General features: G+C 45.4%; 2 protein-coding genes across 5 annotated transcripts in view; one reads left to right on the top strand and one right to left on the bottom strand.

Annotated features, from left to right (window-relative positions):
* Positions 1–1902: 1902 nt before the first annotated feature.
* Positions 1903–12885, bottom strand: FASTKD3 (FAST kinase domains 3). Of its 3 annotated transcripts, none has more exons than XM_020885873.2 (7): positions 12784–12885; positions 8939–10416; positions 7517–7602; positions 5123–5297; positions 3784–3853; positions 3333–3447; positions 1903–2229 (listed from the first exon to the last, which is right to left on the bottom strand). In XM_020885873.2, exons 2-7 carry the CDS (start codon positions 10368–10370, stop codon positions 2131–2133), a joined length of 1977 nt encoding a protein of 658 aa, XP_020741532.2. In that variant the 5' UTR covers positions 10371–10416; positions 12784–12885; the 3' UTR covers positions 1903–2130. The 3 variants fall into 3 exon arrangements, 2 of the variants coding, with proteins under 2 accessions (XP_020741532.2, XP_070332573.1); XM_070476472.1 differs by lacking the exon at positions 12784–12885 and adding an exon at positions 12677–12751; XR_002312504.2 differs by lacking the exon at positions 1903–2229 and having other exon boundaries at positions 3418–3447; positions 3784–3967.
* Positions 12886–12979: 94 nt separating this feature from the next.
* The window catches only part of MTRR (5-methyltetrahydrofolate-homocysteine methyltransferase reductase), a 32472-nt gene continuing 19504 nt past the window's right edge, over positions 12980–25947 (top strand). The window contains exons 1-5 of one of the 2 annotated variants that reach the window (XM_020885829.2): positions 12980–13051; positions 15238–15402; positions 17608–17761; positions 20520–20637; positions 23186–23564. In XM_020885829.2, the coding sequence (XP_020741488.2) occupies positions 15274–15402; positions 17608–17761; positions 20520–20637; positions 23186–23564 (780 nt within the window). In that variant the 5' untranslated portion in view covers positions 12980–13051; positions 15238–15273. Of the gene's footprint in view, positions 13052–13124; positions 13150–15237; positions 15403–17607; positions 17762–20519; positions 20638–23185; positions 23565–25947 lie in introns of those variants that run through there. The other variant, XM_070476473.1, reaches the window with a different exon arrangement.

Here is a 25947-nt window from a genome sequence, read left to right on the forward strand (position 1 = left end):
TCTGGTAAAACATTTCCTTGAGTTATGTCAGCTGCTGTAGCAAATTGATGGAATCCGAGGAGGGGGTCATCATTACTTTGTCAACAAAGGTCTGTCTAGTCAAAGCTATGGTTTTTCCAATAGTCATATATGGATGTGAGAGTTGGACCATAAAGAAGGCTGAGTGCCAAAGAATTGATGCTTTTGAACTGTGGTGTTGAAGACTCTTGAGAGTCCCTTGGACTGCAAGGAGATCAAACCAGTCCATCCTAAAGGAAATCAGTCCTGAATATTCATTCATTGGAAGGATTGGTGTTGAAGCTGAAACTCCAATGCTTTGGCCACCTGATGCGATGAACTGACTCATTTGATAAGAGCCTGATGCTGGGACAGACTGAAGGTGGGAGAAGGGGACGACAGAGGATGAGATGGTTGGACGGCATCACCGACTCAATGGACATGGGTTTGAGCAGGCTCCGGGAAAGAGTAGAGGACAGGGGAACCTACCATGCTGCAGTCCATGGGGCTGCAGAAAGTCAGACATGACTGAGCGACTGAACTGAACTGACCTGAAGGAGGGGGGTTATTGGAACCTCTGACCTATAGACAGTTGGTCGGGTCATGCGGCAACCTGGACTTGTTTGTGACCAGCATGTGAAAGGGTGGGGGTGAGGGGACAGTCTTGTGGGCCTGAGCCTTCCACCTGTGGGATCTGAGCTCTCTCCAGGCAGACACTGTCAGAACAGAGTTCAACTGCAGGACCTTCAGCGGGTGCTGAGGCACAGTTTGCTGGTGTGTGGAGATCCCTACCCCTCAACCCCCTAGCCAAAGCACACACTGAACCTTTCTTATCCCCCAAAACTTGTAACTCACCATAATGGGACAATGAAGCATACACAGTGAACTAGGTAATTTGAAGCCATGCTAAACTTACAAGTTTCTCCCTCCAAATACCCCCCAACCCTGCTTAAGTTGTCTTTTTCACATCTTTATACCTTTATGAAAAAAAGGCTCACAAAATTTTATTAACTAAAGGATTACTTCTGCGTAAATCTATAATTCTATATGTTCATACACAAACCTATTTTCCTTGCTCCTTTTCTTACCATATATTACTTCCTCTAATAAAATACAAAAGAAAAAAATAGGAGATAAAATTTCTTACATTTGTTAGAGGAGCAAGTAAAAGTCTCTCAAGAATATATTTTCAGTTAGCAGATAACCATCACAAGACAGAAGACTTTTAAAAATATGACATTTACTCACTCCTTTATTGTACTTGATCAGTTCTGTTTGATGTATAAAAGTATCTATGATAAAGTATTAAATAAAGATTAATTTTAAATTTGCTACTGGTAAGTGCTTAAAACTCAACATTGAAAAGACTAAGATCATGGCTCAGGTCCCATCACTTCATGGCAAACAGATGGGGAAACAATGGAAACGGTGGCAGGTTTTATTTTGGGGGCTCCAAAATCACTGCTGATGGTGAGTGTAGCCACAAAATTAAAAGACGCTTGCTCCTTGGAAGGAAAACTATGACAAACCTAGACAGTGTATTAAAAAGCAAAGACATCACCTTGCCGACAAAGGTCCATACTGTCAAAGCTATGGTTTTTCCAGTAGTCATGTATGGATGTGACAGTTGGACCATAAAGAAGACCGAGTTCTGAAGAATTGATGCTTTTGAACTGCGGTGTTGGAGAAAACTCTTGGTGTCCTTTGGCCAGCAAGATCAATCCAGTCAATCCTCAAGGAAGTCCACCCTGCATATTCATGGGAAGGACTGATGCTGAAACTGCAATACTTCGGCCACCTGATGTGAAGAACTGGCTCACTGGAAAAGATCTTGATGCTAGGAAAGATTGAGGGCAGGAGGAGAAGAGGGCTGCAGAAGATGAGATGGTTTGATGGCATCACTGACTCAATGAGTTTGAGCAAAACTCCGGGAGATGGTGAAGGACAGGGAAGCCTGGCGTGCCGCAGTCCATGGGGTTGCAAAGAATCGGACTCGACTTAGTGACTGAATAACAACAAAAGTGTATACATAGTACAAGGAAACAAGAGACCCTTTTCAGATCATTCCATAAATAAATGGCTAATTTGCAAGTTCTTTCACTATGTGAGCTCATAAGTCCATATTCATTCTTATTACCAATGACCACCTGAGTTTTGAGAAAATAGTTTTCCTTGTAAATAGTCCACTAATTCCAGTCTTGATTTTAGCATCTCAATCTCATAATATGGTATCTGTGAAGAGAAGAAAAGAAAGCCATCATGAGCCTTCATAATCTGAAATCACCTTGGCTTCGAGTACCCTGTCCGTCCGTCACGCCCTCCCCCTAGGTGGAACGTCGGCTCCGGGGGGGAGGGCATCACAACCGGCTCATGTGTCCCATGTGCCCAGAGCCTGTGACGGTGCTGCCAGCGCTGAGAGGGGTGACCGGACAAGCACTAACATGATCCTTGTCCCCAAGGAGCCTACAAGCCAGGCACCAACTTAAATAAGCAATAAATACAAAAAATGAGCACAAATTACAAAGAACATCACGCTTTAGCACTGAGAGGGAGCTTCTGACACTTTACAGTAGGGTGAGAGGTCGACCTCACTGGGAGTTATGAAGGACTAGAACTGGGACCCTCCGAGAGGTGGGGCCACCTGAGTGGCCTGGGTGAGGGAGAAAGGCCAGAAGGGAGACCGCTGAGCTTTGAGCAGACGGCCTGGCTGCAGGCAAGACCACGGAGCGTCCGGAATGCTGAGATGCAGAGGAGTTTGACTTTATCCCATAAGCGGTAAGGAAACAAGGAAGGTTTCTGAGCACACTGGCAATGATTTGTTTTAGAAAAATTAATCTGGGTGTGTACAAGACAGAGTGGAAAAAAGTAACCACACAGGAAAGCAGAGAGCAGGGTGGTAGACAGCTTGGGGACAGGAACCTTCAGTACACGCACGGTGACTGCTCACTTAAGACCCTGTTGAGTGATCCTCAATGTAAAGACAAGTAAGAGTCTTAGACACTAGGAGTCGGTGAAGGTCCTGGTTTTAATGGGCCATCTTGTCCATTTTATTCATTGTATCAAGGGAAGTTAAAATAGTCTAGTAATCTAGCAATTCTAAAAGCAAAGTAAAACATAGCTTATATAGAATTTAGGGATGTCGCACTTTTGGAAAACAAGTTTAAAAACCCTGTTTCAAAGTACCAATCAGGAGATGAGCATAATGAACAAAGTTGGCATTTAACGAGACATTAGTCTTGGTCCACTGAGCTGACACACCATTTAGTACCCTGGGAAAAGCAAATCTGAACTAGAAATGGCTTTTAGGAAAAAAAAAAAAAAAGGCAAAACCGTACCTGGACAACTTGATAACCAAGCAAGTGCAGGTGTCTTTGTTTAGTAGCCTCCTTTCCCAGTAAGTGTTTGCTATTCAGACAAAACCTTTTTGGACCATCAATGCACAATGCTACTCTAAAAAACAGAACAGGAGAGAGGAACTTCATTTTTATAACAATCCAAAATATTCATATAGTTTTAGTTGCCAGAGTTTATTTGGGATTTGGCCATGCCCTTGTGCCCATACTGTTTTCAAATGTCTCATGACTGTCATCCAATTATCTGATGAAAAAAGCACTCAACTTTACCAACATTAAGGTTCACAAAATGTTACAAAGAATTTCTAAAACTGGTATGCCATAGTGTTTATCTCCAGAACCATGTCTACCTTTTCCACTTTCTTAAGAAACAATCCTTGTGTATTAACCTGGACAAGTCTCGTAATGTACAGACCACAACGGTTTTCTTTACCTTTTATGTACATCTTCATCAATTGTAAAGGGTAATACAAATCCGTCTTCATCTAATTTAATTTCAACATCTGGTGAGAGAAGAAAGGAAAAAGTCTTCGTGTGATACCCTCACAAATACTAGCTTCCTTCCCTTCTGGCTGTTTTGATTTCTTCCGCACTGCGTTTATCAACTGGGCAGAAGGCTGCAAAGTAACAACCACACCAGACAATGGTGAGAACTTTAACTTAATCAGAGCTTTGCCCAAACACATCAGGGTAAACTAAGAGGGCTCCCCTGCACTCGAACAAGGAGGGGGCCCTCCGGGTCCCCGGGGCACGACGTGAAGCACACACACTTTCACTCTCTCGGTAACAGATGGTGGGAACAGTGAAGACGATCCTACACAACTGGCACCCAGCGTCCCCGCGCTTTGGTGCCCCAGGGGTGGGTGAGGCGGCCAGAACCCTGATGCATGGGCCCTGGGCATGCAGCCTGCCCGTCCTTCCCTGTAAAAGCAGCTCATGAAGTAGGGGAGTGAGACGTGACCATGTGAAGCCCAGGAACACTGTCCTCTTTGAGCTGATTGTCCTTGACGCAACAGTGTGAAAAGAGAAGGCCCTTGACTCTCTAGGCAGTGCCGTCCAGCAAAACCTTCAGCGATGACGGACACACTTATACCAGGTAAGGAGCACTTCAAGGGTGGCTAGTGCACCTGGGGACCTGAACGATGAATTTTTAGAACTGTAACTGGTTTAAATTTATACAGCGCCCAGCATGTGTGGCTACTGTGTTGGACAGCAGCCTAGAGGACAAGTGCTCGTGCGATCAGTTGTGGCTGACTCCTCGTGACCCCAGGGACTGCAGCACACCAGGCTTCTCTGTCCTTGCGTGGAATTTTCCAGGCAAGATTACTGGAGTGGGTTGCCATTTCCTTCCCCAGGGGATCTTCCCGAGCTGGGGATCAGACCCGTGTCTCCTGCTTTGGAGGGAGGGTTCTTTACCTCTGAGCTGCCTGGGCAGCCCCGAGAGGACAAGAACAGCTGACAACTACTGAGTACTTACTGTGTCCTGGGTATTAGTCTGAGCTACTTCGTTTGTTTACTTTGGGTCACTATTCCTCTAAAATGAATGCCCCGCAAGGATGCCCAAAGACATTCTGCTGCATGAGGCTAACCTGCAGGACTCCACCCAGAGTCCTTACCCTTCATCCCTACTGCCCACCCCTGTTCCCATTTGCCTTCAGTGAGGGACCAGCTCCACTTTGTTTCCAGACCAGTGGTGGCTACTAAGGCCCACATGTTCCATCAGAGGACTGTATGCCAAGGTTTAGTTAACAACAAAACTCCCCACTACTTACCTATTGTGTAGCAATAGGGTGTTAACACTTTTGAAGCAAAATACAGTCTTGCTCCTAACAAGTCGATCAGTCCAATCATCACAGATTTATAAAGGTGAAAATCCATGGGGGTCTCCAGGGAAGAGCACGGAGTAAGAAAGGATTTCACTTGAAACTTAGGAAGAAGTTTTGGACCCTAAAAATGTATGCGCAAACGTGAAAAAGAAAAATAAGATACAAAACCAGAGAATAAAATGAATGCTGCCTGAGTATAAAAATCTGACCCAAAATTACTTTATAGACAGGATGTGTCTCTAAGACTTAGCACAAATAACTCTCTCAAAATGGCAATACCAAATATTCTTTCTGTAAAAAAACGTTTCATTTTGAACTGGGGTATAGCTGATTTAACAAACAGTGTTGAGAGTTTTAGGTGAATTGGGAAGGGACTCAGCCATGTACATACAAGCATCCATTCTCCCCCAAGCTCCCCTCCCCTCCAGGCCGCCACGTAACACTGAGCGGAGTTCCCTGTGCTACCCCTGGCTGGTTATCCGTTTTAAATACAGCAGTGTGCACATCTCCAACCCAAACCCCCTAACTATCCCCTCCCCTTAACCTTCCCCTTGGCAACCCTAAGTTCGTTCTCGGAGTCTGAGTCTCCGTTTTGTAAGTAAGTCCATCTGTATCATTCCTTTTAGATTCCACACATAAGGGCTATCATACAACATCTCTCCTTCTCTGACTTCACTCAGTATAATACTCTCTAGGCCCATCCATGTTGCTGCCAATGAGACAATGCCAAACATTCCTGTTATAGTTCAAGAACAATAATTCAAAATATCTTTTAAATGTGTTATAAATGTAGTCAGTGGTCACAAGAAGAAAAAAAGGATGGAAGGAAGGAAGAGAAAGAAAGCAAGCCAGCTCAAGAAACATCCCTAGAGCTCTTAGAACCACTTTAAGGGGCTTGAGGCCACCCAACTGAGTTTTCAATAGTGGAAAATGTGATAGAGCTGACATTTCAATTTAGTAAGAAAAGGAAAGCTATGCAATGGTGCTAGTAATTGGTTATCCATCTGGAAAAGAAATAAGCTACAGTTCTACCACACATTACAGACTTTAATCAACTTCAGATACATTGAAGATCTAAATGTAATAGGAAAATAGTATTTTTTAAATTCAGTAAAATATACTACCTTAGGAGTCACAAAATATTCAAAAACAACACAGGAAACCCAGCAGCCATAAAAAATGAACTGATTTGACAATAGAAAACAAAAATTTCTGTATAGCAAAAAGGCATCATAGACAATATTAACTTGAAACTAAAAAAATTTAAAACAACAAACCAGGAGAACATATGTGCAACACACATAATAGTTAATGTCTTTTACAATCTGTTCTAGGGCTTCCCTGATAGCTCAGCTGATAAAGAATCTGCCTGCAACGTGGGATACCTGGGTTTGATCCCTGGATTGGGAAGATCCCCTGAAGGGAAAGGCTACCCACTCCAGTTTCTGGCCTGGAGAATTCCATGGAGAATTCTATACAGTCCATGGGGCTGCAAAGAGTTGGACACGACTGAGTGACTTTCACTTTCACTAGGACAAAAAAACAAAACAAAAAAGACAAACCCTAAGAAATAAGAATTAAGGCATAACGAGGCAATTCACAGCAAATGTAAATGACCAATAAACACGTGAAAATACATTCAACTTCATTACTGCTCATTAAAATGCAACTGAAGCATGTGACATGACATTTCATTGAGTCGAATGACAAAATTAAAGGCGCTAAGAACATACTGTGACAGAAATGGGGGGAGACAGTCACTTTCATTCACTGCTGGTGAAATGAGGCATCTACAACTATTAGGGGGAAATAAATCCATCAGTGTTTGCCGAAAATTAATCCAGCCATCCAGAGGACGAGGCAGTTGGACGGCATCACAGACTCAATGGACAGGAGTGTGAGCAAGCTCCAGGAGATGGGGAAGGACAGGGAAGCCTGGCGGGCAGCCCATTGGGTCTCAAAGAGTCGGACACGACTGAGCAACTGAACAGCAACATCCCACGGTCAGGAACCTATAGTCTTTAGATTAAAACAACAGAAGGGCTCCAGCATGAAAGGGTATGTACGCACGTTTATGATAGCACGGCTGATGGAGACGGCACTGGAAAAGGCCTGTAAGTCCACCCACAGGTGGAGTTGTTAGAAAAAAGTCTGCCTGGTAGCAACTGACTCCAAGTGAATGAAAACTCTGTTTTTTAATGTGGTTACTCAGCTCAAAAGAGAAGGAACTTAAAAGATGACTGGGGGTGGGGGGGGTGATGAGAGCAGTGGTGGAGGGGAAGAAGGAAGCAAAGAAACCCATCCCTGTAGGGAAATTAAGCAACGAGCTCATGCTTTTACCTTATAGAATGGGCATTCTAGAATCGAGGTTAAGAAGAGTTGGGTCAGTTGCGCTAGGCTCAGTCTGTCCAAATAGGACTCTTCACCTGAAACACAAAGCATCTCAGTCAGAGTTAAGTTTGAACTCTGGTGTGTGCAATCAGAGGAAAGAATAGCCAGAATGCACAACGTTAACTGTGACCGTAAAGAAGCACTGAGCACTAAAGAACTGACGCTTTTGAACTGTGGGGCTAGAGAAGAGTCTTGAGAGTCCCTTGGACTGCAAGGAGATAAAAACAGTCAATCCTAAAGGAATCAGTCCTGAATATTCATTGGAAGGACTGATGCTGAAGCTGAAGCTCCAATACTTTGGCCACCTGAGGTGAAGAGCCAACTCACTGGAAAAGACCCTGATGCTGGGAAAGATTGAAGGCAGGAGGAGAAGGGGATGACAGAGGATGAGGTGGCTGGACGGCATCACGGACTCAATGGACATGACTTTGAGCAAATTTCGGGAGATGGTGAAGGACAGGGAAGCCTGGCGTGCAGCAGTCCATGGGGTCTCAAAGAGTTGGACATGACTGAGCGACTGAACCACAATGTTAATTAATTCACTCTAATAAGATACCTTTAAATGACACTAGGGAAATAACTTGTTAGCATTAATGATGCCCTCCTGCCTGTCATCAATGAAATCTCATTCTGGCTTTCAAGAATGCAAGCTCCTAACTGGAGAATATAATTAAAAGTGACAAATACATGTTAGAATTAGAATTAGTGGGGATTCCTTTTACCTATGGAGATCTAGATTCTTACAGATTTGGGTGGTCTTGAATTAACATGAACATCTCTCAAAAAAAGGACAGGATGTCCCTGGTGGTTAAGTGGGTAAGACCCCAGGCTTCCACTGCAGGGGGCATGTGTTTGATCCCTGGTCAGGGAAGTTCCACACGAGACCAGTTAAAGGAAAAAGAGTGATACAACTGCCGTCATCAAAGTTCCTAAACATGTTATTATGATACTGACATTGTCATCACCAGATTTCTACAAGAAGATTCAGGTTCTCAGCTAGGGCAGCAGAGTCTGTTTACCCAAAAATGCTTTATCTCTCCAAGCAATGTTCTACCAGTCTTTAACCCTGTGTTTATGTTAGCACCTGCAGCTTCAGATCTCTTCTTCAGATCATAGTGGAAGAAAAAATAAAGGCTCAATAAAAAAGGTACATGCTGTGTGTGTGTGCTTAGTCGCTCAGTTGTGTCTAACTCTTTAGAGGGGTAGCCCATCGGGCTCCTTTGTCTGTGGGATTTTTCAGGCAAGAATACTGGAGTGGGTTTCCATCTCTGTCTCAAAAAAAAAAAAAAAAAAGAAAAGCTATATACGTGACTTGAAAACATCAAGTTCAAATGCCAGGTTTCCTACTCTCAGAAGTTATAACCAACTCACCTTGAAGCTGCTGGAGAAAATATGGGCTGAATATCTTGGCCATAAAGTTGACCGGATGGCGCTCAATAAGTGAACAAGAGTGGAGAAGCTTCAGCAGTGTTTTTGGGGGAAAATGATTGAAGTGGGTTAACAGCATGTTTTCGAGCTTTCTAAATAAAGCAGAAGCATTTGGTGGCAAATAGTTGAGTTTTCCAAATGGCTCAATTAACTCGGCAGTTTGACTAGGTGAAAACTTTTCTGTTTGACAAACAAAAGCTTCTGCCACTGCATTGAAGATGGGCTCTGAGAGGATCCGCTTTCTGCTGCAGTACTCCATGGCTCTGCTGAGAAGCTCAGGATCCAGAGTGAGACACAGTGAGGCAACATGCTGCTCCAGGGTTTCTGTAAAGAATCTGTCACTGTGCCCAAAGTATATGAACGCCTCTAAGACCTTTCTGAGCTCTTCACTAGTGAAACGAGCGATGTGCCGCACGGCGTATTTACTCAGCTTGATCACCAGGGGAAGTGCCTGAGTCTGATCAAGGACCACTAGGGCAGTGAGCATCTGGCTCATCAACTTAGGACTCAAGTTGGAAACCAGTGATAGAGAAAAGTGATTGATCTTATTTAAGAACCTCTGCTGTTGGTCTGCTTTTTCAGGACTCGCCTGCAGTAGTCTGTAAAGGGTCACAATATCCTCGGGGGTAAATGTTTCCAAACTTTCCCCTTGCAGTTGATATATGATCAGGTCTAGCGTCGAACAACCTGGGCCGTGCAGTTTAATTAGACTTTCCCCCAGAATACAAAGACTATGTCTGTCCAGGCCGCCCCTTTCAAGACGATGCTGGCATTCTGCCTCCAGGTTCATCAGCAACTGACTCTGGGCATCCCCATACAACAGAGTCAGGGCTTGAAAAGCAGTCACCAAACCCGCATTTGACAGATTCGAGGGATCCCGTCCAAACCGATCACACAAAGCTTGAAAGGCACTACTCTCCAGTATTTCTTTCGGCAACCTTTGATTTTTTTTTTCCACTTCACAAATCCGACGTAAGGCTTCTGCCATCATAGTATCAGGCAAAGTCTCCAGTGTGCTTATAAAACGTAAGACTTCTCCTGATGAAGTGAAGCTGTTTATTTTCCTGTAAAACATCTGTTCCTCCACATTTTTAACATTGTGCTCAAATCTGTCCCAGTTGTGTACTTGAGAGAATCCTGGCTCCCCAACTGGATGGAGGTCATTTCCGTTTTCTGAATGAAACTTCTTACAATGGGCATGATGGAACCGGACTCTGATGGGCCCAGGTTGCAGCGACCAGAACCATGGACACAGATGCTCTTTCACTGTCCTGTGAACATGATTTACATGCTGAGTTTTTAGAGCAGCCAGAGCTCCATGTATCCGAAAATCAGATAAGTGACAGAGGTTCCTCCGTAAGGTAACTAAAGCCATGCCATCAGATTCTCAGCTCCTCTTGAGTTACAACTATGTTAAAATACTAAAAAAAAAAGAAAAAAAAGTGGTCAAATATATTAGAGCACAGTTCATTCAACATCAATGCTTATGAAACTAAGGATGAGTACCGAAAAGGAGTCATTTCCACTAAACATCTCCCACTCAAACATTAGTACCACGTTACTTAGATGTAAAAAAAGAACAAAATTGTGCCATTTGCAGATACTTGGATGGAACTAGAGACTGTTATACAGAGTGAAGTAAATCAGAGAGAAAAACAAATATCCTATATTAATGCATATATGCGGAATTTAAAAAATGGTATAGATGAACTTATTTGCAAAGCAGGAACAGAGACAAAGACATAGAGAACAAGGGGGGAGGAGGGGTGGGATAGGTGGGGAGACTGGGATTGACATATAAACACTACTGATACTACATATAACATAGATAACTAAAGACAGTGACTGTGGGCATGAAATTAAAAGACGCTTGCCCCTTGGAAGAAAAGCTATGTCAAACCTAGACAGTGTGTTAAAAAGCAGAGACATTACTTTGCCGATAAAGATCTGTACAGTCAAAGCTATGGTTTTTCCAGCAGTCGTGTATGGATGTGAGATTTGGACCATAAGGAAGGTTGAATGCCAAAGAATTGATGCTTTTGAACTGTGCTGATGGAGAAGAGTCTTGAGAGTCCCTTGGACAGCAAGGAGATCAAACCAGTCAACCCTCAAGAAACTCAACCCTGAATATTCATTGGAAAGACTGATGCTGAAACTGAAGCTCCAATCCTGTGGCCACCTGATGCAAAAAGCCAACTCACTGGAAAAGAACCTGATGCTGGGAAAGATTGAAAGCAAAAGGAGAAGAGGACGACAGAGGATGAGATGGCTGGATGGCATCACCGACTCAATGGACATGAGCTGGAGCAAACTCCAGGAGAAGGTGAAGGAAGGGGAAACCTGGTGTGCTGTAAGCCATGGAGTCACAGTGCCTGACATGACTGAGTGACTGAACAACAATAACAAATGAGAACCTCCTGTAAGCACAGGGAACTCTACTCAGGGCTCTGTGGTGACCTAAACGGGAAGGACATCCAAAGAAGAGAGGATGTGTGTATACATGTGTCTGATTCACTTTCTTGTATAGCAGAAACTAACACAATATATAGTTGTAAACTAACACAAAATAGTTGTAAGGCAACACTTATACTGCAATGAAAACAAACAACAGCAAAAGGCCTAAGTACCAGAAGAGTGACTCTGCAACCTAGAGCTTAGAATTGAAACTGTTTACCTCAGATTGGGACTCGAACTCACATGCCCGGACTCGAACCCAGCCAAAACCCTGCCTGGGACTTCAACCCACGTGGCTGGGATTCCAACCTAGCCAAAACCCTGCTTGGGACTTGAACCCACATGGCTGGGACTCCAACCCAGCCAAAGCCCACAGTACCTGGTTTCAGGACCTAATGAAGCTCAAGTTCTTGATGAATTCAGTGAGACAAAGTGATAGGTAAGAAGTGGATTTACTCAGATACAGAGAGAAGCACACTCCATGGAATGTGGGTCATCGCAGAGGGTGAATGTGGCCGCGAAATTAGGTGTGGTTAGTTTTTATAGCCTGGGTAATTTCATACGCTAATGAGTGGGAGGATTATTCCAACTATTTTTAGGACGGTGTGGAGATTTCCAAGATGTTACAGAAAAGCGGTTGGATCTCATAATCATCGCTATCATTTGCCAGGCAATGTTATGTTTAATTCTCCCAACAACACAATGAACTAAGTACTTTAACGTCATCTTAGAAATGAGGAAACCGAAGCACAGAGATCTCACGTTGTCCAGTTCACACAGCTAGTAAGCGGCTGAGCCAGACTTCACCTTGGGTAGTCTGGTTCCTACGCACGCCTCCTATGTGTTGGCTGAGGGAAAGAACTGCACTTGGTGCAACGTCCTCAAAACACACAACTGAAGTGACCATTAATTCACACGGCAAGGGTGAAAAGAGCAGCTTCAAGATCTCCGAGGGGTCGGTTTCCCCTCAGAGTTAGGATCTGGCACAAAGTCTAACTTTGCAGATGGGGGGGGGGGGAGGGAATTAAAACGCTTATCAACGAAGGGGAAATGTGGCCGGCCCGTCCATCCCTGACCAGCCCCGCTGTGGGAGACCCAGGAACACGAGGGTGCGGGACAGCGAGGGACCGGGCGCCCGAAGGGGGAGCCGCGTCCTCTCTGGAGGGAGAGTACCTGACTGGCCGGGCGCCCCCAAAACGAGCGCCGTGGAATCCTACGCTCACGCACCGGGAAGGAGGGGAACCGCGTCTGAAGAGCGGGACGGCGAGCCGGGGAACGAGTGTGAGGCCATGCACGCCGGGACAGCCAAGCCCACAGCCCGCCTGGATACCTACCGGACTCCGCGCACGCCGGGTCCCAGCAACCCACGCGGCTCCGCAGCCTCACCGGCCTCCGTAACTCTCGCCCTTCACCGGAGGGGGCCTACGGTGCTCTAGCCAGGAAGGGGCGGGCGCCCCACCTCCAGGCGCGCGGTGATTGGCCTCAGCTCCTTTTCCCGAGCCTCCTTATTGGTCCCCGGCGCGAGGCGGTGTGCGCAGGCGCGGGAGCCGGGGCCTGCGGACCCTGAGCTTTTTCCTCGGCAGACCGGTCGGATTCCTTCAGGTGAGTGTACCCAGCGATTGCCGTTGCCAGATCTGGGCGATCGGCGGCGCCCTCCGTGTCCGTCCTGCCGGCCCAGGCTGGACGCGCGCGGGGAGGAGGTCAGGACTCCAGCCTGGCAGGGCTGAGGGCGGGCTGCGCCGGGGACTCGGCCCTGCGCCCTCACCGTCGCCTCCCGGAGGCGCCGCGGGGCGTGCAGAACGGCGGTCCGCAGGTCCTCGTGGGCCGTTCCTCCTTCGGGGTCTGTGGTTCCGAACACTTTTCCTAGACGGGAGTCTAAGGGCACTTTGGGGCACCGGGTTATGGGGAGGGACGCGGGAGGCAGGGACGCGGGGGACGCGGACCAGCTGCACGCGCTGGTTCTCCGCCCCGACCTTGTCCCGCGGGTGCCGGGGCCCCACCCCCTGAGAAACGTGGGCTGCAAGTGGCTGCTCCGGAAGGTGGTTGAGGGGCCGAGGGTTTCACGCAGCGAGAATCTCGGACGGTGTCTGTGGCTCCTGCGAAGTGCCCCAGGTCCTTGGCTTGGATAGTGTTTGAAGCCCTTTTCATCACTGCGCTGTCGTGCTTCTGGCTCAGCTCCATGTGTAGTGTCAGCGTGTCGTCCCCTTACCCATTTATCAAGAGTTAGAAAGAAGAAAGATAGCGCTCAATCGTGTCCGACTCTTGCGATCCCATGGACTGTAGCCCGCCAGGCTCCTCCGTCCGTGGGATTTTCCAGATAAGAATACTGGAGTGGGTTGCCATTTCCTTCTCCAGGGGATCTTCGCGACCCAGCAATTGAACCCAGGTCTCCCGCAATTGCAGGCAGATGCTTTACCGACTGAGCTATGCGGGAAGCTTTTTTTTTTTTTTTTCAATCCAGAGTTAACCTCTTGCGTACCCGCTGTGTCCAGCGCTGTTTTGTTCCACAGGTTGTTCCCTGCTTTTAGCATCCTGCTTGTTAATACTGTGCTTTTACCTTTTAATTCCTTCGTGTCTTTAAGTTGTCCTCAGATCTAGTTGGCCAGAGGAGCAAAGTATCTGCGGTTCGTTCCCCAAAAACCAAGTTTGGGGTTTGAGTTTCAGTTTGCCCTGCGTGCTTAAATCGCTTCAGTCGTGTCCTACTCATTGTGACCCCATGGATTGTAGCCTGCCAGGCTTGGCAACCCAGCCCACTATTCTTGCCTGTAGAATCTCATGGGCAGAGGAGCCTAGTAGAAGTAGTTTAGTTGCTAAGCCGTGTCCGACTTTTGCGACCCCATAGACAGTAGCCTGCCAGGCTCCTCTGTCCATGGAATTCTCCAGGCAAGAATACTGGAGTGGGTTGCCATGCCCTCCTCCAGAGAATCTTCCCAACCCAGCGATCTAACCGGGTGTCTCTTTTATCTCTTGGGTTGGCAGGCAGGTTCTTTACCAGTAGTTCTACCTGGGAATCCTGAATCCTTACGTATTGACAGTCTGTCAGGTTTAGACACTTGAGGTGTGGTGAAAAATCTGCGAGCCCTTTATTTTACTCCTGGTTATCTGTTCAGGAAAAAACATAAAACTAGTAAAAGATTTGAGTGGCTTAAAAGTGTTTCTCTCTGTTTAGGTATGTAAGGAATGTAGGTATGTAAGGTATGTAGGTATGTAAGTATGTCTACACATGCATGCAGATGTATATGATATTGAATTAAATAAGAAAGGTATTAACTAGAGTACTGTGATTTATTTAGTATTGGGATCAAGTAGGAATCAATTTTAATCGCGTTTTTTACCATTTTAGTGAATTTTTAACTTTACCTTTTTTTAAGAGAGCAAAGGTATCTGAAATTTATTGGACACTGCTGTGTGTCTCACCATTGTCTTTGTCAGGTAGGTACTGTCATTGTCCCCACTCTAAAGGTGAGAGAACCAAGAGACTGGTCAGTTGAGAAGCTGGCCTGAAGTTCCCCTCCTGTGAATGGTCACTCCTGGCTGGATTCAAGCCCCGGTAGTCTGGCCCCAGAATCTGATTTCTGAGCTGTGGCATTAGAGCTTTCCTTGTATTGGCCTTGATTTCATGAATACTCTCTTAGACCTTAAGAATTAATGCTAAAATAGTTAGTAAGCCTGTTTCATATTATCCCTGGATATTGTTGCAGTCTGTTTTTAATTAAGAAAATTAATACCTGCAGGTTGTTAGTGCTCCATTAAAAAGAGAAATCCCCTTTTCCCTTTCCATTTTACAGTGTAACTGTTACAGCTGTACCATATGCCTTGAGGTGATGAGGAGGTTTTTGTTACTCTATGCTACACAACGAGGACAGGCAAAGGCCATAGCAGAAGAAATAAGTGAAAAAGCAGTTACGTATGGTTTTTCTGCAGATCTCTACTGTATTAGTGAGTCGGATAAGGTAAGTCATGGTTTTTACTGTGTTTCATGCTTTGAAGTGTTTTGCTTGGGAATTGATGTTAAAAAACAAAGTGGGACCCTATATGCTACCATGATCCCTTTTTTGTTTTTTTTTTAAACACTTAGAAATTCGTTTTATCAACTGTGTTATAAGACTTCTGCCAATTTTTTTCTCTCTCTGTGTGTGAAATTAAACTATGTGGTCTTAAAAATTAGGATGACTTAACCATTCTCAACTATAAATGGAACTAGCATGTTTGCCTTGTTTTTCTCACTGGGTGCCTGGGATCAAATGAGGTGTGTGTGTGTTCACAGGAACATGTGAGCTTTCCACCTTGTGAGTCCTGGCGCCCTATACAAACTTCCCTGAAATAATGACCTTGTCATTCATGCCAGAGTTCTTCCAAGTGCAGAACCACTGAATTCTTTTGTGAAGATAGAATTTAGAGTGAAGGTGTAGGATCTGCGGGAGACTTGGGGACTGCTTATGTCTCTGTATTCAGTCTCTGCAGAAGTCCCCACCTTAGGATTGTTGTTATTGTCGTTCAGGTGCTATGTCGTGTCCCTCTGTTGGCGACCCCGTGTCTTCCACTACCTCCCGGAGTTTGCTCAGACTTGTGTTCACTGAGTTGTTTACATGAGATCTTAACAGATCTGTGCTTAGAATACCTAGTCTGACTGAGGTCCTTAGGTTATAGTCTCATGCATTTCAGGCCTTAGGGCATGGCAGCCCACTTCAGTATTCTTGTCTGGAGGATCCCATGGACAGAGGAGCCTGGCGGGCTACAGTCCACGGGGTTGCAGACAGTTGGACACGACTAAGTGACTAACACTCACTCAGGCTTGAGGCACGAGCAGGGCTCTTATGACACCCATGGTGAGGTGCCAGCCACTAAGTCCTCGGATTCAGCTCAGTACTTGAAAAACCACCTGGCCATGCACTCTGGCTCCAGTTCACAACCTCCACTGTTCCTTCCCACATGTCTGATCGGAAAGACTAGCCTGTCAGTCACAGAGATGAATTATAAGCTTAGCTCCTAGAGGGGAAACCACCAAGTTCCTTGATGTAGCAGGGCCAGGCGGAGTCCCGATGGAGCCACTCACCCAGCCGGGAGAGTCCTGGGGCACCGCCAGTCATAGGCTCCGTGATCCTGCAGCACGTTCAGAGTGAGGTGTGGGGCCACAGGATGGAGCTCCATCCAAATCTGTTATTAACCCCAGAGACAGAGTTGGCAGCATCACACAACTAGCCCTGATGGGGCCAGCAGCTCTTTGAAAAGTTCAGTGAGCAGTGAGTTGTTTTTTGATCCCACAGTAGTCATGTTGTTTGCTTTCCTCAGCTGAATGGTTTCTTCAGTTGTTCTCATCCAAGTTTAACCTGATTGCTCTCTGCCCTCCTCAATCACAGTCAAGTCTTTTTCAAGATAAAGCCACTCACCGTAAACTGCAGAGTTCTGTCCCATGAGTGTTGGTCACCTGGTAAAATGTTAGCTCAAATCTTCACCTGTTAGATGAGCATGAAAAATAAAGCAAATACCTCGGAGCCCAGTGAGATGATATTCATCGATAGTAGAGCTCATGATTGTGAATAGAGAGAGTGAAGTGCTTTATTGGGAGTACTTAAATTTAGGTGAGAGTTAGAATAAGGAAACGTGAATTTTAAGACTTGGAAACCCCAGTGATCCCAGTATTCCATATTCTTGGCTCTCTGGAACCCTGAGGGGGTTGGGCCCTTCCTGATAGCTAGGTTTCCTGATGTCTGGGGAGTAATACTTTCACTTTGCCGATTTAAAATGCTCTTGCGTTCCTGTCTGCCATTACATGGCACAGACGACAGTACGGAAGATGAAGCTGATTGTTTTGCTGATGTGTTAAGTCTATTGCTGCTGTTGCTAAGTCGCTTCAGTCGTGTCCAACTCTGTGCGACCCCATAGACGGCAGCCCACCAGGCTCCCCCGTCCCTGGGATTCTCCAGGCAAGAACACTGGAGTGGGTTGCCATTTCCTTCTCCAATGCATGAAAGTGAAAAGTGAAAGGGAAGTCGCTCAGTCGTGTCCGACTCTTTGTGACCCCACGGACTGCAGCCTACCAGGCTCCTCTGTCCATGGGATTTTCCAGGCAAGAGGACTGGAGTGGGTTGCCATTGCCTTCTCTATGTTAAGTCTACATAGCAGTAGATCTCTGACGTGACACCCTTGTTTTATAGTATGATCTGAAAACTGAAACAGCACCTCTTGTGATGGTGGTTTCTACCACGGGCGACGGAGACCCGCCTGACACAGCCCGCAAGTTTGTTAAAGCCATACAGGACAAGACGCTGCCACCTGACTTCCTGGCTCACCTGCGGTATGGATTACTAGGTGTGGACTGCGTTTTGTGTAGTTACTAGAGTGTTACTGCTGGCTTAGCGCTAGTATCTAAATGTGTTTTTCAAAACCATGGTGCATCATTGTATAGATTTTGTCTTCCTTGGGTTTTTATTTGTATGTGTGTATAACATTTGAGGGTAAACAAGGTGCTATTTCCTAGCCATCACCCCCAGCAGCTCCTCTGCAGAGCCCCAGAATAGCATCTTAACCTCGGGCACACACCAGACTCAACTAGGAAATATTTTTGAAATGTAAGTGATTGGGCTCCACCCCAATTCTGCTAAAACCAAGGGAGCAACCCTGCATGCTGTGTTTGCTTTTTTTTTTTTCCTCAAAGTTCTTATGTGTCTGTGACAGCTTCCTTAGCAGATGACCATTCCCCTAGGATACTGGTTCTCCAGCCTGGGCACACACTAGCATCCGCTGGGAGTTTTCCTTCCAATGTCATTGCTTTGAGTGCCTCCCTCCCTGCCCCTCTCACCCCACCCCCACCCCACTGTGATTCCGACTTAATCATTCTCAAGTAGGGTCCTGGGATCAGTATTTTTTATTTTTTTTTAGTTCTACCAGTTTATTGCTACCAACCCATCTCCGTCTACCCTCGTGCACACATGCTCAGTCATGTGACCCCATGGACTGCAGCCCGCCAGGCTCCTCTGTCCGTGGGCTTTCCCAGGCAAGAATACTGGAGTGGGCTGCCATTTCCTTCTCCAGGATCAGTGTTTTCTAAAGCTCTTAGGTGACTCTACTATGCACCCCAACTTAAAAAGCACTGGCCTAGGGTAGGGTCTGTGAAGAATAGCTTTAAAATATTAAAGGCTCAGAAGGACCAGCTCAGTGAGATAGTTGCACCAGAGAGGGAATTCAGGATCCATTTGCCTGGCTCGCGCTCTCTGTTCTCCTTTGAGAGCAGTTTTGGGGAGGCTATCGAGAAAGGATGGAATGTATGATGATAAATAACTGGATAGGGATTGAAATGATGAGCCTGGCCGAGATCTGTCATGTGTAGTGTATTCAAGAGAGCATTTTAGAATGTGTATAGCTTTTTAATTCAGTTTTTCCAATTTATTTATTTAGAAGAGTGAACATGTACATATTGGTTTAAAAATTCCTCAAAATTACTTGAAAGACTGAAGCCTTTTCGGCCATTTAGTCAATCTTAGGCCTGTGTATGGGCTGTATGGGCCCACCGATGGATTGCTCACCTTGTTCTTGTAGGAAAAATTCAGGGAGACAAACAAGTATGAAATTTAAGCTCTTAATTTTAAATTTTCAACGAAGTATGAAAGTGTTTAGTCCATTTCTTACGAGGAAACAGAAGCGATTCTTATATCCAACACAGAAACAGAGCAAATAAATGGTTGTTTGTGTTTTGGATGTACCTCTTGTTTTAGATAAGGAGTCAGTAAACTCTATAAAAGACCAGATAGCAAACACTTCAGGCTTCATAAGTCACTGGTCTAACAACTATTCATCTCTGCTGTTGGAGCTTGAAAGCTGCCTTAAAAAGGTGTGAACAGGTGGACCTGGCTGTGGTCCAATAAAACTTAATTTACAGAGACAGTGGATGGTAATTGCCCACAGGCTGTAGCTTGCAGACCCTGCAGGGGGATCAGAAAAGCCTGCAAGTACAGACATTGAATGTTCTTATGAAAGGAGCAAAGGTTGTTTGCTCTTCAGCAAAGGTTGTTGCTGAGCTGTGAAAGTTGTCAGGATTCTTGGCTTCCAGAGAAGAATTTAATCCGTGGCCAGTGACGAGGCTTGATTGCTCAGAGCTTTTGTGTTATAAAGTTTTATTAAAGTATTAAAGAGATGGAGAAGGCTTCTGACATAGACATCAGAAGGGGGCAGAAAGAGTGCCCCCCAACTAGCCTTTAGCAGTAAGTTACATACCTATCAACAGGCTGCTAGTTAGAGAAGGAGATGTCCCAAAACTCAGAGTGGCTCCAGGCCTCTCACCCACAACATGCATTTTGAGATAACATTGGCACCAGGTGAGTCATCCCGGGCCATAAAACGATTGACATGAATCTTGAAGAAAGGCAGGTTTCCAAGAAAATATACAGTTTTATTAACAGTTATAGATTAGGGGAACAGTGTATGAGTAGAACATAGAGTTTTGTTGAGTCCTTGTCATTCTAAGTCCTAAGAGGAAAGACTTGAAGAAAGACCAGAGCCTAAGGTAAATACATAGTTCATTAACGTAGCTTAAGACAAACATTTCCGTAAGAAAACGCATTGGTTAGCTCAAGGTTTGAGAAAAGTTAAGTTCTGGTGGAGCCAGGTGTTGTCATGGCAACACAGAATTTTAAGAGAAAACTTTTTTAAAATTTGTATAGAGAAGGGGAAAAAATTTAACACTAGTATGTTTCCTCCTGCTGCTTAAGAGAGAGAGAAAAAGTGTCTGACACTGGAGCCTCTTTCCTCCCTTTGGAGACCCCTGGCCTTCCTGCCTGTTACCCTCTCATTTAGTACGCTAATCCTTATTTTCAGATTACCATATTTTTACACAAATTCATGGAAACAAAAATGTGAGATATATTTCTGTTAACAGTGGTCCAAAGTACTTGTTTTGTTTCTGTTTGCATAGTCAGTATTCCTCAAGGAAAAAATAATACAAAGCTGCACATTATTTCCTGTTACATCAAGAAGAGCTTTGAGTGGTGGTCTTCTGAATGTTTTGTTTCTCTCTTGTGTATGTGGTTAAATTTAAACCTTACTGCATGCTAATAACCCATTTGGACTCTAGGTCTGGGTGATTCAGAATACACGTACTTCTGTAACGGGGGGAAGGTAATTGATAAACGACTTCAGGAGCTTGGAGCCCAGCGTTTCTACAACACTGGCCACGCGGATGACTGTGTAGGGTAAGAGCAATGTACCTCTATCGTTTCCAGTTAACCATGTTTGTACATGATGTAAGTCAGTTTACAAAAGGGGTTAATTTTTGAACTAGCATTAACTTTCAATCTTGAAAGTCCTATTTTAGTTTTGGGACCAAGGAAAATCCTTCAGAGCTTGATTTATCTGTTTGCTGATTTTTTTTTTTTTTTAAGTGCCTCGTCCATCTCAGTGTCTGCTAATGGAAGACATTAGGCAGGTCAGTACAGTTACCTCAGGCTTAGAAATGTGCAGCTGTTTGCAAAAGTCGTTGTTTTCTTTAGGAACTTGGAGAGCGAGTGCCTGCAGGGGAATGACTGGACTCTGGACCTCCCCGTGGAGGGCGCCCGGCTGCCCGCGTTACAGGCGCATTACGGGTGGAGACGGGGACCAGAGGCCTTCCCAGCACCCCGGCTCCTTGGGGCTCTCCCTCCCCATCTTCATGGTCATTTACCACCCTGCCCACCAGGATGTAATTTCTATTTCGTTAATTTGTTCTTGTTTTTACAGTTCAGTATTTCACCCTATGTGCCGCCTTACAGATCCTCTAATGTGTTAATTCAAAGACCTTATAGAATTGTCCTTTTTCTGTCATAACAGCACATGCACGCACTCGATTTTTTTTTCTACTGGCTCTGTGCATTAAGTAAATCTCACCCACTAGATCTGGGCTTATGCCACATGACAAGTTCAGCAAAGGCTGTGCTTTTCTGCATATGCCGCCTTGCATGGGCATGTTGGAGACACTTCTGTTTGCCCGTAACTCACCTTTGTGAGTCCATACATGTCCATCATTTTCTGCAGCTGTGATGCTGTAAGTTTTTTTCCATTGCCCCAGGGCACATATCCTTTATGGTGACAGCTCCACCACATTGCCTTGCCTGTTACCTTTCAGTTTTGTCTCATATTGGGCTCTTTTTCCCATAAGAAACGTTGTTGGCATTAAATGTTTATTGTCCTTTATGAGCTGTTTAAATGCTAAATGCTTATAAATCTGTTAGTCCTATTGCTCAACTCAATATTTTACTTCAGAGGCTTTTGATTTCACTATTGATTTATTGCATTGACCATTAAAATTCTTCAATGTATATTTTAGCAGCCTGCATCTCTAAAATTTTCAACCTAAGTACTCTTTTCTAAAATTAGAATATTTTCAAGGAGACATCTTGGCTTACTGTACCATCACATTGAAGGGGTTAAGAATGTAGACTGGAGTTCAAATACCTGCGTTCAGATCCTTGGTTTTCCCCACTTACTGGCTATGAAGCATTGCTCAAATTACTTAAACTTTTTGTGTCTTGGTGTTCCCCTTGTGAAATGGATCATAACAATATATATTGTTTAAGGTTCTTCGAAGCATCAAATGAATGAATAAAACTTGTTTTAGAACAACGTCCACCATATAGTGCATGCTCCGTGGGCACGAGCTTTAAGAGTATCACCGTATTAGTGTTTCTGAGCTGTGAGAATTGCGTTTTAAATGTAGCTGTCATCATTGAACCACTAATTCATATGCTTGCCCTTCCAAATGCCCCTGAGGGGTGGGTGCACTGTGTCACCAAGCTCTGAACTATGTGCCACGTGAGCAGTAATGAATACGATGAAAGTATAGCCAAAGTCTCGGTACGACAGAGGTCTAAAATGTGTCTCCTCTTGTCACTTAGCTCTATGAATTGGAACTTAATTGATCACGCATGGAGTTGTGATTGAAAATGACAGAGATGTCCTTCTCAAGGTCTTGATGCAGTACTTAGCCATTCGCTCTGTGAACAGAGCATAGGGAATATTACTGTTGTCATACTTTGCCAGTAGTCAGTTTGTTATTTAGTTGCTAAGTCGTGTCCGACTCTTTTACGACCCCAAGGACTGTAGTCTGCCAGGCTCCTCTGTCCATGGGATTTTCCTGGCAAGCATACTGGAGTGGGTTGCCATTTCTTTCTCCAGCCAGTAGATGAGCATATTTTACAATGTACTTATGGTTAATTTCAGCTCTCCTAAAGTATGATTGAAGGGTTGAGCTATTAGTCAAAGAGCATTAATCTGGAGTGGGTTCTTGGTGGTATCTTAATCTGTAGGAAACAAAGATCAGTAAATTGGCTAGGCAAAAAAAGGTGGTGCATTTGATATAATTATCATTTATGATATTAGAGGAGACTTGGATCTTGGGTATGTTCAGTTAGCCTCATCATATTTAGCATGCCTGTTTAAAATGACGTCTTCTTACAGTATCAACTCTATTTTAGGAAGTTAAGTGAAATCAAACTCCTGTTACCTTTTACTAAATCATCTTCATTTTTGTTCTCTGACTTTTATGCATGTTCATACTTTTTTATAGCTCAGTGCTAATGAACACAGTAAAGTTTTGGTTTTTAGCTTAATCATAAGTATTTTTGTATTCTGAATAGCCTTCATGGTGAATGTTTCTGACAGTTGCACAGCATTCTGTCAAATGGACAGACTCTCATGTTATCCTGTTGTTAAGTGTTTAAATGGAGAACTTAAGTGTTGTTTTTTTTCTGTTTTTTTCCAACTCAGTTTAGAACTTGTGGTTGAGCCATGGATTAACGGACTCTGGGCTGCCCTCGAGAAGCATTTTCTGTCGAACAGAGGAAGAGAGGATACAAGTGAAACTCTCACGATGGCATCTCATGCCTCCCAGAGGACAGATCCCTTGACGCCGGAATTATTACATGTGGAATCACAAGTTGGACTTCTGAGATTAGATGATTCCGGAGGAAAGGCTGCTGAAGTTTTGGAACAAAATTCAGTGAACAGCAGTCAATCAAGTACTTTGATTGCAGACTTTGAGGCCTCGCTTACCTGTTCAGTACCCCCACTTTCACAAGCCTCTCTGAATATTCCTGCTTTACCACCGGAATATTTAGAGGTGCATCTGGAGGAGGCCCTTGGCCAGGTAAGCAATGATGTTGGTGGTGTTTTTTTGTGTTTTTTTTTTTTTTGGTGTTTTTTTAAATTATATTATGGCAGAGGAACAAACTACGGCATGCTGGGTGAGTGTGGTCTACCATTTCTTGTGTAAATGAAGTTTTATTGGAACACAGCCATGCCCACCCAAGGCTGCTTCTGCACTGCAGCGGTGGAGTTGAGTCGCTTCCAAAGAGGCGTTACCTCCAAGTGTTACAGATATGCCTGTATTATTGCCTGGCTTCTCTCTGAAGAAGTAAATGGGTACGAGCTCAGTGTCTCCATTGCCTTGGAGAAGTAATGTCTTGGCTTCTTGCTTTAGATGTCAGTCAGGTAAGGGTGAGTTGTGGGCAGTTAGGAAACCATCTCAGCAACTAATCTGAGTCAGGTACAGTGAGATCACTTTTCCAGTGTGGATCTTTGCTGTCCTGGGATACTCCATCTTAGGGGTTTTTCTTTCTCTTGGTAATATTTTATAGACCTGTTTTTGTCTGTTTAAGTATTTTTTTCTATGCCTTGAGTATTTTTCCTATCAGTAAATAAATGACTTTAAAGTGGTCTGTACATTTCTGAGCATCAAGTTGAATAACAGCTGATATTACCCCACAATTGTCAGTATATGGTTCCCGGAAATTTCTTCCAACATGCTTGGAATAAGCTTCCAGGGCAGCCAGTCTTGTGACGCCTGGCTGACCCCTCTGTGTTCAGAGGGAGTTGCATGTGGGCTTTCTCAGGTAAACCACACCCTTAACGCAACTGTCGTGGTTTCTGGTTTCTTCTTTTCCTTTTATTAAATGAGGAAAGACATTTGAGAAACAGTTTAATTCCAACTTTCTAGTTTATTTGAAAACTGTTTGCAAACACTTGATATGCATACCAGTGTTTTCACCGTCATATTTTTACAATGTTGTTCTAATGCATTCATATAAACAGGTAGGTTTTTATATGACCTTCCCTGGGTTATTGTTTTCACACTCATGTTTCATTCTTTATTAAAAGGGATTATGACAATAAGTACCTCTTAGTCAGAATTGGGGACAGGTGCTGTGGCTGTGATAAACAAGCCAGGCAGGTGGGTTCAGGGTGGTGAGGCGGCCCTGGGTTTGAGCTGCAAGGATGAGTGTGTGTGGCAGGGGTGTCGATCTCTGATTGATCTGACAAGGCGCTTCACTTAGGATCTGCCTGAGAGTTTCTTTTATGATAGGTGTTATTAAATAGACTTGAGTTGTTGGTAATGTCTTCAAAAGTTTTTTAAAATCTCAACTATTTAATGGAAACTTGTGTAAATCTGTTTAAAGGATATACCTAGAGGATAAGGGATTGAGGAAAAAAGTTTCCTATTTTAGGGCCCCATCTTGGGATAACCCCCTTGGGGAGCGGGACGGGTGGGGGAGGGGAGGATGGGCTCCGGGTTGGGCATAGCTGGAAGCTGAGCTTCAGTGCACGCGGGCTCAGTCACTTGATGGCTCGTAGCCCGCAGGCCAAGATTTCACTGTGGGGTTATGCTAACCACCAGGTGAGCCACTGGGCCCTTTGAGCCAGACTCGGGCCAGGACTCTGGTCCCCCGCCGGCCGCAGGCGTCAGGGCTGTGTGGCCCAGCAGCCACACCTGGCCGCTCTCCCCGCATCCCGCGTCCAGCGCTCCTTTCCCCCAGGACTCTGGTCCCCCCCAGGCTCAGCCCTTGGGGCTGTGGCCCAGCAGCCACACCTGGCCGCTCTCCCTGCATCCCGCGTCCAGCGCTCCTTTCCCCCAGGACTCTGGTCCCCCCCAGGCTCAGCCCTTGGGGCTGTGGCCCAGCAGCCACACCTGGCCGCTCTCCCCACGTCCCGCATCCAGCGCTCCTTTCCCCCAGGACTCTGGTCCCCCCCAGGCTCAGCCCTTGGGGCTGTGGCCCAGCAGCCGCACCTGGCTGCTCTCCCCGCGTCCCGCGTCCAGCGCTCCTTTCCCTCAGGACTCTGGTCGCCCCCAGGCTCAGCCCTTGGGGCTGTGGCCCAGCAGCCGCACCTGGCTGCTCTCCCCGCGTCCCTGAGTCCAGCGCTCCTTTACCCCTGGGGCAGCGTCAGTGCGGTTTCTGTGCCTCGCGGAGTCGTTCCTCCTGGGGGCCTGCCTGCTCCTGCCATCGGGTGGGAGGGCTCCAGGTCTGACAGCTGACTCAGGTCCAGCAGCTGGACAGAGGGCCTTGAGCGTTCATTAGGACAGCTTCCCGCTCATGATGTCTTGGTTTCTTTCCCTTGTGAGGACTGATCAGTGCCCTTGTCAGCCGCCGCTTCACTCTGATGCTCTGGAAGCCATGTGCTCGTCATTCTTGTTATTTCTGGGAGTTGGACCCCTGGCCGCCCCCCAGCTTTTCTACTCACTGTGGTCCTTGTGC

Source organism: Odocoileus virginianus, chromosome 14 (genome assembly GCF_023699985.2).
Source record: "Odocoileus virginianus isolate 20LAN1187 ecotype Illinois chromosome 14, Ovbor_1.2, whole genome shotgun sequence".
NCBI classification, from domain to species: Eukaryota; Metazoa; Chordata; class Mammalia; order Artiodactyla; family Cervidae; genus Odocoileus; species Odocoileus virginianus.

What these genes read in the sequence shown, in the direction of transcription:
- FASTKD3 (XM_020885873.2), bottom strand. Translation starts at nt 10,370, where the DNA reads ATGGCTTTAGTTACCTTACGGAGGAACCTCTGTCACTTATCTGATTTT. An exon ending in TAGAATGCCCATTCTATAAG is followed by an intron (nt 5,298 to 7,516) that starts GTAAAAGCATGA and finishes ATACATTTTTAG; the next exon opens with GGTCCAAAACTTCTTCCTAA. An exon ending in GATGAAGATGTACATAAAAG is followed by an intron (nt 3,448 to 3,783) that starts GTAAAGAAAACC and finishes TCTGTTTTTTAG; the next exon opens with AGTAGCATTGTGCATTGATG.